Below are 14672 nucleotides of genomic sequence, written 5' to 3'. Positions count from 1 at the left end.
GCAAATTGGATCGTACTTTGCTGGGTTTTTTTTGCCTTCCTCTGGATCAACTGTGAGTGTGGGATTATAACTTTTTTTTTTTTTTTAATGGTTGAACTGGATGGACTTTTGTCTTTTTTCAGCCAGACTATGTAAATTTGAATGGGTTTAGACCCCTTGAATAGTATTTACAAAGGGCCTTTGGTCTTTCTCTACTTTCCATCTGACCATGCTCTCTACATAGTTAGGTCATCCAGCTTGGTCACTCACACCCATCACTGGCAGACTTTCCCTCTCTACCCCCCACCTACCTCCTCCCCCTAGTGTGCCCTACTCCCTTTCTTTCACTTCTCTGTACTCCCTATTTTTCTAGTCAGTTACTAGCTCACAGCTACAGCATTTGAACTGATTCTCCACTGGAGGGCACTGAATATGTGGATTACAGCAGAGGCTTTCCCAGCCCCACATCATCAGTGATTTGCGCACTGATTTTGAGTATGGACCCTCTTTGACTGAAACTGTGCTTGCTGTTCTGTATGTCTATAAATCCTTTATTAAAAACCTATGGAAACAGAAGACTATGTAGACGTGACCAGGTGACCAGACAGACAGGTAATGCAGGCCATAGACAGTTCGTTCATCGGCCGATTTTTCATCCGAAAATTGAAACATTGTTCGTTCTGTAAACAGATGTTGCCACCAATGATTGCGAAAATCGCCCGGTTTTCACAAATTTTGCAGCATGACCGATAAACGAAATGAGGAGGAACCGCGAAAATCGGCCAATGCCATTCCCCCACTAACAGTGAGAAAATTGGATGATTATTATTTCGGACGAAAGATCGACAGATAAACGAACCATCTATGGCCTGCATAAGATTATCTACATGTGACCAGGTAACAAGACAAATGGGTGAAATTATGTAGATGTGATCAGGTAACCAGACAGCAGGGACGGACTGACAACTCATGGGGCCCCCGGGCAATAGGGGATCATGGGGCCCGTGTCCTTGCCCAAACTCAAAAAAGCCTATGAAAAAGGTACCAGGGGCATCTCCTGGGACCCCTACTGACCCCGGGCCCTCGGGCAGTGCCCGAGTTTCCAAATGGTCAGTCCGCCCCTGCCAGACAGATGGGTACCATTATGTAGAAGTGATTAGGTGACCAGACAGATGGGTGAGATTATGTAGATGTGATCAGGTGACCAGACAGATGGGTGAGATTACGTAGATGTGATCAGGTGACCAGACAGATGGGTGAGATTACGTAGATGTGATCAGGTGACCAGACAGATGGGTGAGATTACGTAGATGTGATCAGGTGACCAGACAGATGGGTGAGATTACGTAGATGTGATCAGGTGACCAGACAGATGGGTGAGATTACGTAGATGTGATCAGGTGACCAGACAGATGGGTGAGATTATGTAGATGTGATCAGGTGACCAGACAGATGGGTAATATTATGTAGATGTGATCAGGTGACCAGGCAGATGGGTGAGATTACGTAGATGTGATCAGGTGACCAGACAGATGGGTGAGATTACGTAGATGTGATCAGGTGACCAGACAGATGGGTGAGATTACGTAGATGTGATCAGGTGACCAGACAGATGGGTGAGATTATGTAGATGTGATCAGGTGACCAGACAGATGGGTGAGATTATGTAGATGTGATCAGGTGACCAGGCAGATGGGTAAGATTATGTAGATGTGATCAGGTGACCAGACAGATGGGTAATATTATGTAGATGTGATCAGGTGACCAGTCAGATGGGTGAGATTATGTAGATGTGATCAGGTGACCAGACAGATGGGTGAGATTATGCAGAAGTGACCAGGTAACCAGATAAACCCCAAGGTCACATCCACTGTATTAAAGATGAAATCAGGGGCCCAAAACCCACTGCCAGGGTTAGCTGATTATAAAGTAATATACAGCTCTGGACAAAAGTTTTGAGAACGACACAAATAATAATCTACCTGCAAGGAAACCCGTGCATTCATTATTGCTTTGCACAGTAAGGGATTCACAGGCAAGGATATTGCTGCTACTAAGATTGCACCTAAGTCAACCAATTATTAGGTCATCAAGAACTTCAAGGAGAGAAGTTCAACTGTTGTGAAAAAGGCTTCAGGGCACCCAAGAAAGTCCATCAACCGCCAGGACCGTCTCTTAAAGTTGATTCAACTGTGGGATCAGGCCACCACCAATGCAGTGCTTGCTCAGGAATGGCAGCAGGCAGGTGTGATGCATCGGCACGCAGAGTGAGGAGAAGACTTTTGGTAGATGACCTGGTGTCAAAAAGGGCAGCAAAGAAGCCACTTCTCTCCAGGAAAAACTTAAGGGGCAGACTGATATTCTGCAAAGGGTCCAGGGATTGGACTGCTGAGGACTGGGGGAAAGTTATTTTCTCTGATGAATCCCTTTCCGACTGTTTGGGGCATCTGACAAAAACCTTGTCCGAAGAAGAAAAGGTGAGCTCTACCATCAGTCCTGTGTCATGACAACAGTAAAGCCTCCTGAGACCATTCATGTGTGGGGTTGCTTCTCAGCCAAGGGAGTGAGCTCACTCACAAGAACACAGCCATGAATAAAGAATGGTACAAAAACATCCTCCAAGAGCAACTTCTCCCAACCATCCAAGAACAGTCTGGTGAGGAAAAATTCCTTCTCCAGCATGATGGAGCACCTTGCCATCAAAAACATCGAAATTTTGGGTCCATGGCCAGGAAACCTCTCAGACCTTAATCCCATTGAGAACTTGTGGTCAATCCTCAAGAAGTGGGTGAACAAAAAACCCCCAGAAATTCTGTCAAACTTACAGCATTGATTAATCAAGAATGGACTGCCATCAGTCAGGATGTGGCCCAGAGGTTGATTGATGGCATGCCAGGATGAATTGCAGAGGTCTTCAAAAAGAAGGGTCAACACTGCAAATACTGACTCTTTGCATAAACGTAATGTACCGTAATTGTCAATAAAAGCCTTTGACACTTATGAAATGCTTGTAATTATACTTCAGTATACCATAATAACATCTGAAAAAAAAGATCTAAAAACACTGAAGCAGCAAACTTTGTGAAAATTAATATTTGTGTCATTCTCAAAACCTTTGGCCAGGGCTGCACATACCTGGTTCTTCACCCTCCCGGCAACTGGCACTCTCCTCTGCGGTCAGAAAGCCCTGGGGTACTCATGTACGATGCAGGACTGCTGGTCCTGCATTGTAAGGGGTGAAATCAGAGAATAGTGATTGGTCGGGCAGTGAAATCAGTGGAGCAGGGGTTGATCACCTAGGGCTTCTCACTTTATAACTGGGTGCTGTTCTGTTACTTCCCCCTGTCTTCTATAGGATTCTCAAAGTATAGTGGGAGAGAGGACAGACCAGGCAGCCTGAGTATTTATGGAACTCTAGCCTATCCCTGGGAAGGTGTGACCAGAAGGTGGAGCGTTAGTACATAAATAAACAGGACAGTCACTGCAGTGTTTCTGGGTCCATAGCCCTGGTGCATGATCTTAGAGGAAGCCATAATGAAGACACCAAGGTCCAAGGTCCCAGCTAGGCTAGGCTTAGCTAGGAGGTCAGTTCATAGATCCATGACCAAAGATCAAGTTGGCTCGGAGAAGCTCACTGGATAGAGCCAGGAGGAAATTGTCGGAAAAGAGTCCAGCTGTACTATAGTTGTGTCAGTCTACCTCTCCCTCACTAGGAAGAGCCTGGAGGATAACGGCAGAAGCAACCAATGATCCTGTGGCTGAATAGATGACCCCAAATGCTGAGGGAAAGTTACTGTGTGAAGCTTTTAACTCTGGAGGGAGTACAAGTCACCTGCAGCCTTAGGAATCCTGAGGAACATTCAATTCGTGCAGTGCAGCCAACAGATTTGTGCAATTTAACCAGAAATTGAGGGGTCCTCAACTTGTTCAGTTTGCAATTCCTCAGGGTATCTTGTGCTCCCTACCCCTATCCAAGTTCATCGTTCCCAATAAAAACCCATAAAAAAACCCTAGACTGTTTTCTGAGCCAGGGGAAAAGGCTTTGTGCCTGGCTGTGGGTGCGGCACAGTGTCTTAGTGGTTAGCACATCTGCAGTAAATGGGTCATGGGTTCAATTCCCAACCATGGCGCCTCCTGCATGGAGTTTGCATGTTCTCCCTGTGCTTGCATGGGTTTCCTCCGGGTACTCCGGTTTCCTCCCACACTCCAAAGACATGCTGGTAGGTTAACTGGCTTCTGTCTAAATTGTCCTAGTTTCATCCCTGGCCATGTGGGATGTCCTGCAGGAAATGACATGTTCAGGAGGCGTTCTGTACACCATCTGAGTACAGAACATCTCCAAGTAGCCATACTACAGAAAATTGCAGCACTGCAGATTGAAAAGGAAAGGTCATTTTTAATAACATTCAATTACAATATGACTCGTGTCACGTTTGTAAACGCTATATTATATATTTTTTTTCCCATGAAAGTGGAGTTACCCTTTAAGTCTTGGAAAGGATGCTGTTGGGGAGTTCAGTGGAGACAGAGGTTGTCAGCTGTATCACTGTGAAATCAATGATACTGGATGTACAGTACACAGGAAAATACAATTACTGATCATATTCCAGTGTTGTTTCCAGTAGATTGTGCCAGTAAGGGGGGGGGGGGGGATGGAGGGGGGTATAACCTTACATTACCTTAACCTTGCTGGAGACTATCACCTTACATTACCGATAACCCTGGATCAATGTGTGTCAGGGGACGCTGTAACATGAGTGTACTACATATCAGGGGCGGACTGACCATTTGGAAACCTGGGCACTGCCTGAGGGCCCGGGGTCAGTAGGGGGCCCCATGAGATGCCCCTGGTACCTTTTTCATAGGCTTTTTTGAGTTTGGGCAAGGACACAGGGGCCCCATGATCCCCTATTGCCCAGGGGCCCCATGAGTTGTCAGTCCGCCCCTGATACATATTGACCATTAACAACCCCATGTAAGGTTTAAAGAACTTCAGCCAAAAGTCTTTCTTTTTTTTGGGTAAAGAGGGCGAGGTTTAGAAGCCGTGATTGTTACCACTGTCAGGGTCCCTATTGGGGGACTTTTCTTCACAAGCTTTTATGTCATTGGCTAAGGAAGTGAATGAAAATATCTCCCTTTTTTTTAGCTGCAGATGAAAGGGTGCAAATTAAAAAAAAAATAAATGAAAAGCTCCTTACTTCCTGTCCACGTGACTTCTTGCTTGAGACTCTTACTGCTTATGGGATCCCAGTGCTTCTTACAGACAGGCAGGTGTGGAAGGATTCAATTGTAGGACCTTACCATGCTTTCCTTTGCTGTCAACGGGGGGGGGGGGGTCTGGTACAGGCACATCTTGGCTACTACAGACTCTCAAGGAGCCTAAAGCTCGTAGAGGCAATAGAAGCCTGTGACGGGAGTCACTTTGGGTGGGGGGCCCATGGAAACCAGCTCACTTTGGAGAGGTGGGGAGACCCCTGTCTCAGCTCCCCATATCCCTCTTATGTGTAAGTCACCCTGTGCCTGTTAGGGGTACAGGGTGATCTGTCCTAATATTGGGGTGGGGGTTGTTGATTGTTTAATGCCATGTGGTTGTCCCATTGTTCTATTATTTGTCTGGCTTGGGAGCAAACTATTATGGGTTGTATGTGTTTATGTGTATTGGTTTAGTGGGGGGTGTCTCCAGCAGCCCTCCCTCCTGATGGGACTGTCTGCTGGAGTGAAGTTTGAATACCTGTGAAGTTTGAATACCTGTGTGTCTCTTGTTGCTAAGGCTGGCCATACACTATACAATTTGCTGTCCAATTTCTGCCCAATTTCCTTTAGATTTACCTTCAACTATGTAGCACAAGAGCCGGCCTGATTGGATACAACTGAAAGTGTTGTTAGGTTTGACCTTCCATTATATGGTTTTTGGTAAATCTAAACCAAAAATCTCAAGAAAATTGTATAATGTATGGCCAGTCTAAGTGTAGATTGCCCCACCCTGTGTCATTATGCAGGGAGGGGGGATTGCCCCCTGAGTGTGTAAAAAGCCAGAGTTTCAAATAAAGAGTTCCATGTTCAGACAGACTGCTGGTGTCTAGTCTTGTATGGTCGGCTGTGGTGTCTGTTGTCGGTGATTGGACGGGGAAGCGGTATTCTAATGGAAGTATCCAAGTGCAGACTGGGTCGGTTCCGTTACAAAGCCCACTACCCCCCCCCCCACCCCCACCTAGCTCATTGTGCAATAATAAAAAATCTAAGCAGAAAGCTTCAAATATTTATATGCAGTCACATGGTGCACTGCGTCTTCTTGCTCCTTCTTCTTCTAGGACAGGGGTGTCAAACTGGCGGCCCTCCCAGCTGTTGCGAAAATACCTATCATGCCTCTGCCTTTGGGAGTCATGCTTGTACCTGTCTATCTTGCAATGCCTCATGGAACTTGTAGTTTGGCAACAGTTGGAGGGCCACCAGTTTGACACCCGTGTTCTAAGATATCAGGTCCTTCTTTGGGTGCCCAGATCGCTGCCTGGTGACATGGGCACTTCCCATTGCCTCCTCACAAGGTTTTGAAGATTTCTTGGTTGCGTGATGACATCACAGGAGGGACCAGCAGCAACTCAAGCCAGTGGCAAACAGCTACCGGACTGCAGCAGCAGTTTACCAGCCTTCGCTCCCAACAGCGGCAGAATTCAATTAATAGGGTCTTAGGGAGGGTTGTTATGTGAATGGGTGGCAGAATGGGGGTATTTCCATATTTGATGGGGGTTTTCCATATACCCCCATCCTGCCACCCACCCATTCACATAAATAACCCTCCCTAAGATAAGTTTTACATAAGAGTGAGCACAGATATAAATAATCTCCAGGTTTCCAGTTTAGGAGGTTTTACAGTTTTCCCAACTTCAGAAAGATATCATAATGTTTAATTTCACGACTTCACATCTCTAAGATTTAATTGTACATCATTAAAAGGTATTAGGGGGCCCCAAGAGATGCCCCTGGTACCTTTTTCATAGGCTTTTTTGAGTTTGGGCAAGGACACAGGGGCCCCATGATCCCCTATTGCCCGGGGGCCCCATGAGTTGTCAGTCCGCCCCTGGACACTGGATACATTGTATATGTTTTCTGAGGTTCCTCCTGTCAGCCTAACACAGCGCTGATTCCGTTGCCCGTCAGTACGCTCCCAGTCACTAAGCTGCTCATCAGTCAATAAAATATTCGCCTGACAATTGTTTTTCTCACGAATCGCTGCAGCGCTGTAGTATTGCCGCTGCTCGTGTCAGCGAGGGGAGTGTTAACCAAGTCAACGGTCGATACGTGCACAGGAGGAAAATCTATACTGTGCTATTAGCAAGATAAATAAACAAGAGATGCCACCGGGATCCCGGAGCTCCAATGCCCCAAACACAACAATATTCCATATTCCAGGTAATACACTATAGAGAGATGAAAGGGAAGGACGATACTCTCACCAATCACGAAGAATCAGGATGTATAGGTGACTAGTGCACCCCGATCACCCGACACCAAGTACTACTCCATCAACATCTGTTTAGGTATTACTGCCATTTATATATCATGAATACATTGCACAGCTCAGAGTATACAGAGCCATTCACATCAGTCTGCACCACAGGAGCTTACAATCTAATGTCCAACCCCCCCCCCCCTCCCCCACAGTCACACACTATTATTATTATACATTTATATAGCTCTGACATATACCGCAGCGCTGTACAGAGATCACTGAGCCAGTCACATAAGTCTCTGTACCAGAGGAGCTTACACTCTAATGTCCCCTCCCCCACAGTCACATCAGTCTCTGTACCAGAGGAGCTTACACTCTAATGTCCCCTCCCCCACAGTCACATCAGTCTCTGTACCAGATGAGCTTACACTCTAATGCCCCCTCCCCCACAGTCCCATCAGTCTCTGTACCAGAGGAGCTTACACTCTAATGTCCCCTCCCCCACAGTCACATCATTCTCTGCACCAGAGGAGCTTACACTCTAATGCCCCCTCCCCCACAGGCACACACTATATTATTATACATTTATATAGCTCTGACATATACCGCAGCGCTGTACAGAGATCACTGAGCCAGTCACATAAGTCTCTGTACCAGAGGAGCTTACACTCTAATGTCCCCTCCCCCACAGTCACATCAGTCTCTGCACCAGAGGAGCTTACCCTCTAATGTCCCCTCCCCCACAGTCACATCAGTCTCTGTACCAGAGGAGCTTACACTCTAATGTCCCCTCCCCCACAGTCACATCAGTCTCTGCACCAGAGGAGCTTACACTCTAATGTCCCCTCCCCCACAGTCACATCAGTCTCTGTACCAGAGGAGCTTACACTCTAATGTCCCCTCCCCCCACAGTCACATCATTCTCTGTACCAGAGAAGCTTACACTCTAATGTCCCCTCCCCCACAGTCACATCAGTCTCTGCACCAGAGGAGCTTACCCTCTAATGTCCCCTCCCCCACAGTCACATCAGTCTCTGTACCAGAGGAGCTTACACTCTAATGTCCCCTCCCCCACAGTCACATCAATCTCTGCACCACAGGAGCTTACACTCTAATGCCCCCTCCCCCACAGTCACATCAGTCTCTGTACCAGAGGAGCTTACACTCTAATGTCCCCTCCCCCCACAGTCCCATCAGTCTCTGCACCAGAGGAGCTTACGCTCTAATGCCCCCTCCCCCACAGTCACATCAGTCTCTGTACCAGAGGAGCTTACACTCTAATGCCCCCTCCCCCACAGTCACATCAGTCTCTGCACCAGAGGAGCTTACGCTCTAATGCCCCTCCCCCACAGTCACATCAGTCTCTGTACCAGAGGAGCTTACACTCTAATGCCCCTCCCCCACAGTCACACACTATTATTATACACATGTATAGCTCTGACATACTCCATGTCTTGCCTCTATGTGAATACGGGCCCCTAGACACACACTGTCTGTGTTCAGGGACCCGCACCCACATGGATGTCAAGTTGGAAGCAGTGGCTGTGCCCATGCAGCCTCTACGTGCCAATTATCATGAATGGGACTGTCTGCATGAGGATGTGCTAGAACACCTGTGCACCCCCCATGCAGGCAGACACAGCCCTCACACTGTCATTCATACCCATTAACTTCTTGAGAAGGAAAACGGTGCAAAAATATTCTGACATGGCTTCTCCTTCAGTCATTGCAGACCATGAAGGGGAGAGGGAGGATTGCACAGAGATACAAACAACTCTGGTGGTGTTCTACGAATCCAGATATTACCGTATAAAAAGCACAGTGACATCATCACTGTGCTGCACATAGCCTGTGCCAAGAACTGAGCTATGGGAAGGGCCCCCGCAGGCCCCACTCACTACAGGCTGCATGCAGGAGACTACAGGAGGGGGGCGGAGACAAGACCAGTCACCCTGCACAAGGAGCGAGCACCAGTGAGTGGTCTTTAGTACAGGAAGTCTCACACTGGATTACTACACTGCTTTGGAAGAATTAATCACCCTTAGGCCCCACGGGACACTTCTGAACGATGGAAACTGACTGCTGGAAAACGTAGGTTAAAAAAAAGTTTGTTTAGAAGCGTTTGCATAACGAGTTTATGCGCGTTTGCGTTTAGAAGCGTTTTTTAAAGATATCCAAAGGAGAACCCCCCAAATGCCCAGAATGCACTGAAAAGTGGTAAATTATTATCTATTTTAGACTGTTTCAGAGAGATACAGAGAGTAGAAGCAGAGACAGCAGTATGTGTTGAGATTAGCTTAGGTGTGAGTTGCTCATTAACATTTCTTTTGTTTCCAAGGGTGGGAAAGGTGTCTGCTGGAATGAGTCATTAAGGTCACCTGGCAGGGGGTCTCCATGAGCAATCTGAGTTGTGAATGGTCATTAACATATCTTTTGTTTCCAAGGGTGGGAGAGGTGTCTGGTGCAGTCATTAAGGTCACCTGGCAGGGGGTTTTCATGAGGACTTTGAGGTGTGAATAGTCATGAACATACCTTTATTTCCAAGGGTGGGAGAGGTCTAAGGTGTGAGTTGCTCATTAACATATCTTTTGTTTCCAAGGGTGGGAAAGGTGTCTGGTGGAGGGAGTCATTAAGGTCACCTAGCAAGGGGTCTTCATGAGGAATTTGAGGTGTGAATGGTCATTAACATATCTTTTGTTTCCAAGGGTGGGAGAGGTCTGAGGTGTGAATTTCCCATTAACATATCTTTTGTTTCCAAGGGTGGGAGAGGTCTGAGGTGTGAATTGGTCATTAACATATCTTTTGTTTCCAAGGGAGGGAAAGGTGTCTGGTGGAGAGAGTCATGAAGGTCACCTGGCAGGGGGTCTTCATGAGGAATTTGAGGTGTGAATAGTCATGAACATATCTTTTGTTTCCAAGGGTGGGAGAGGTCTGAGGTGTGAGTTGCTCATTAACATATCTTTTATTTCCAAGGGTGGGAGAGGTCTGAGGTGTCAGGAGGAATTTGAGGTGTGAATTTGTCATTAACATATCTTTTGTTTCCAAGAGTGGGAAAGGTGTCTGGTGGAGGGAGTCATGAAGGTCACCTGGTTGGGGGTCTTCCTGAGGAATTTGAAGTGCGAATGGGTATGAATATATCTTTTGTTTCCAATGGTGGGAGAGGTGTGAGGTGTGAATGGTCATTAACATATCTTTTGTTTCCAAGGGTGGGAAAGGTGTCTGGTGGAGGGAGTCATGAAGGTCACCTGGCAGGGGGTCTTCATGAGGAATTTGAGGTGTGAATAGTCATGAACATATCTTTTGTTTCCAAGGGTGGGAGAGGTCTGAGGTGTGAATGGTCATTAACATTTCTTTTGTTTCCAAGGGTGGGAGAGGTCTGAGGTGTGAATTGGTCAGTAACATTTCTTTTGTTTCCAAGGGTGGGAGAGGTCTGAGGTGTGAATTGGTCATTACAATGTGTGACAAACTTGGTGGAAACATCCTGTGTTCAGTGTTTTTGTCCATCTGAGTACCTTGAAAACGATTTGCATGCATTTTTCATGATGAAAAAAAGGCTCTGGACAGCATCGGGAACTGGAAGAGTTAAAAAATATTTTCAGAGGCAAATGCCTATAAACGCGATTTGCTGCATTTACAAGCGTTTTGCGTTGAAACGCTGATAAAATCAACTGCTGAAAGCAAGTTTTCTGCGTTAAAAAAAAAAAGACTGTAAACTCAAATGCCTGTAAATGCCTGTAAACGAAGATGTGTACACAGACACATAGGAAAACATTAGGAAGAGTTCAGGGGCTGCTGAAATAAACGCAGAACAGCTCCTAAACGTGAGTTTATCAGCTGCAGTGTACTTGAGCCCTGAGATACAACTACACATGCCTCCTATATCTAGACAATATTTGTTCCTCTCGGAGCTCAGCTTTAAGCTGATCGTTACATCGAACCTAAAGGACTATCTGTGAAAGAGAAAAAGCGTCGAAGGGATCTGGTTCCAAAACAGGGACACCGGGAAGCAACGCTCTTCTATGACCAGAGTCTGATACGAAGATCCTCTCACCTTTCCTTCATCTCTTGGCGTGTCACTTAAATGTACAACTGGACCCGGATGAGTCTTGGTAGATCTACAAAGGAAGCAAAAGAAACAACGTGATTTCAGACGCTTTTGGTCCTCGTGAATGTCACACCCACAGAAGGACACTTGTATAGTTTCACAACTTCACACCCAGGAGACTCTGCGCTGGTTTAGCAATGTTTTATTTATACGGAGGATTTTCAGATCTTCCCTCTCCTTGTCATCGCAGCATCAGTCCCTGTGGATGCAGAATTCCTTTCAAATGTGATTGTAAAGAAGAACTACGGCCAAGCGAAGGACATTGCGATGTTTACCTATTCTTACTGTTTCCTTCCAGGTATTCTTTAACCCCCCCCCCCCTTCCTGACCAGGCCATTTTTGCGGTACTTTAACTGACAATTGCACGGTCATGCAACGCTGCACCCAAATTAAATTTACCTCCTTTTTTCCCCACTAATAAATCTTTCTTTTGGTGGTATTTGATAGCCTGTGTGTTTTTTATTTTTTGCGCTGTAAAAAAAAAGGCTGACAATTTTGAGAAAAAAACATAATTTTTGACTTTTTGCTATTAACCTCTTGGTGCCGGCCACACGCAAATGTGCGGCCTCTCAGCGTCTGAGCCTTGACGCCGAGCGGCCGCGCATGCAAAAAAGAAAAACATATGTGCTGAGAGAGCGTGCCCTGCACGCTCTCAGCACACAAGTCTGGTACTCACGGAAAGGTCCCGATCTCCTCTTTTGATCGGGACCTTTCCCGATCATGTGACCACCGTGACGGCGTGTCATGACCAGGCGCGGACTGACAACTCATGGGGCCCACGGGCAATAGGGGATCATGGGGCCCCTGTGTTCTTGTCCAAACTCAAAAAAGCCTATGAAAAAGTAACTAGGGGCATCTCATGGGGCCCCCTACTGACCCCGGGCCCTTGGGCAGAGCCCAAGTTTCCAAATGGTCAGTCCGCCCCTGGTCATGACCCTAAACCCTGCCCCCGCCTCCCGGCTTCTGAAACCCTTAAAGGGCCAGGAGGCACCGGTGCCAAGGGGTTAAAGATGTCCAGTTAAAAAAAAAAAAAATTGTCCTAAATTTAGGCCAAAATGTATTCTGCTCGGTGTCTTTCCTAAAAAAAAATCCCAATACGTGTAAATTAATTGGTTTACATGAAAGTTATATCGTTTACAAATGGTGGTATAGATACTGGGATTTTTTAATGTTTTTACATTTTTTCACTAGTAATGGAGGCGATCAGCGACTTATAGCGGGACTGCGGTCGGCATTCTGACACTGGGGGGTGGGGAGTGACTTGGTGTGACTGACATCCCCAGTGACACCAATACAGTGATCAGTGCTAATAAAAAGCCCTGACACTGTACTAATAGCACTGGGCAGGAAGGGGTTAACATAAGGGGCAATCAAAGGGTTAACTGTGTGCCATTTTAGATACTGGGCTGTGTTTTTGCTTCACTGTAGGAACACTGCTTTACTGTATATGGCTCTAATATGCACAGCCATGCAAAGCAGCGTGCAGGAGCTGACAGGGGAGATAACTGTTTTGTTTTCAAACAGTCCTCTCCCCCCCCCCCCCCCGTCATAGATGCTCAGCAATCACCAGGTGCTGGCGAGTAATCACCTGCTGGGACCCGGTGATTGCCAGCTGAGGCCATGAACAGCAGCACGGGCAGGGCGCTAGTCCGGCTCGTGCGCGCCCCCTACCCGGAAATGCAAATTCAGGTATATCTATGTGTGATTTTGCACACCCGTGCTGCCCTGTAGAAGTACTTCTGCTATAATGCGGACGGGAAGCCGTTAATTGAGAAGAACAGAGTTCCTCGGGTTTTCTGAATAGTATGGCGTACGCTATGACACGCGACATCAGACATTGCGTAATTTGCATTTTGAGTGCTGTGCAACAATAAATAGCACCGCAAAAGCGGAATAAGAAACTAACCCTCTTTTTTTTGGGACTCTCAAGGCATATATAAGCACAAATGGTAAAATAATACAATTATTATTATACAGGATTTACAGGTGAAACTCGAAAAATGAGAATATGGTGCAAAAGTTGATTTATTTCAGTGCAGCAACTTAAAAGATGAAACTAATATATGAGACTCATTACATGCAAAGCAAGATAGTTCAAGCCGTGATTTGTCATCATTGTGATGATTATGGCTTACAGCTCATGAAAACCCCAAATCCACAATCTCAGAAAATGAGAATATTCCATGCAATCAATAAAACACGGATTGTACATAGAACAATATCGGACCTCTGAAAAGTAGAAGCTGTATATGTACTCAGTACTTGGTTTGGGCCCCTTTTGCAGCAATTACTGCCTCAATGCGGCGTGGCATGGAAGCTATCAGCCTGTGGCATTGCTGAGGTGTTATGGAAGACCAGGATGCTTCAATAGCGGCCTTCAGCTCTTCTGCATTGTTCGGTCTCATGTCTCTCATCTTTCTCTTGGCAATGTCCCATAGATTCTCTATGGGGTTCAGGTCAGGTGAGTTTGCTGGCCAATCAAGCACAGTAATCCCACAGTCACGGAACCAGGTTTTGGTGCTTTTGGCAGTGTGGGAGGTACCAAGTCCTGCTGGAAAATGAAGTCAGCATCCCCATAAAGCTCATCTGCGGAAGGAAGCATGAAGTGCTCCAAAATCTCCTGGTAGACGGCTGCGTTGTCCCTGGACTTAATGAAGCACAGAGGACCAACACCAGCAGATGACATGGCTCCCCAAATCAACACAGACTGTGGAAACTTCACACTGGACTTCAAGCATCTTGCAGTGTGTGCCTCTCCAATCTTCCTCCATACTCGGGGTCCTTGGGCCTCTCCATTCTTCCTCCATACTCGGGGTCCTTGGGCCTCTCCATTCTTCCTCCATACTCGGGGTCCTTGTGCCTCTCCATTCTTCCTCCATACTCGGGGTCCTTGGGCCTCTCCATTCTTCCTCCATACTCGGGGTCCTTGGGCCTCTCCATTCTTCCTCCATACTCGGGGTCCTTGGGCCTCTCCATTCTTCCTCCATACTTGGGGTCCTTGGTTTCCAAATGAGATGCAAAAGTTGCTCTCATCAGAAATGAGGACTTTGGACCACTGAGCAGCAGACCAGGTCTGTTTTTCTTTAGCCCAGGTAAGACGCTTCTGACGTTGTTTGTTGTTCAGGAGCGGCCTGACAA

General features: G+C 46.7%; 1 protein-coding gene across 1 annotated transcript in view; it reads right to left on the bottom strand.

Annotated features, from left to right (window-relative positions):
• Positions 1–14672, bottom strand: part of LOC149436183 (syntaxin-binding protein 5-like) — a 341325-nt gene that overhangs the window by 59851 nt on the left and 266802 nt on the right. Inside the window, exon 6 of the mRNA XM_089661918.1 lies at positions 11481–11544. Within this exon, the coding sequence (XP_089518044.1) occupies positions 11481–11544 (64 nt within the window). The remainder of the gene's footprint in view (positions 1–11480; positions 11545–14672) is intronic.

The sequence above is a fragment of the Staurois parvus genome, unplaced genomic scaffold (genome assembly GCF_062004578.1).
Source record: "Staurois parvus isolate SC_StPar_1 unplaced genomic scaffold, SC_StPar_1.0 ptg001406l, whole genome shotgun sequence".
Classification (NCBI taxonomy): Eukaryota; Metazoa; Chordata; class Amphibia; order Anura; family Ranidae; genus Staurois; species Staurois parvus.
Note: the sequence above shows the minus strand (reverse complement) of the source record. Positions and strands in the feature narration are given on the sequence as shown.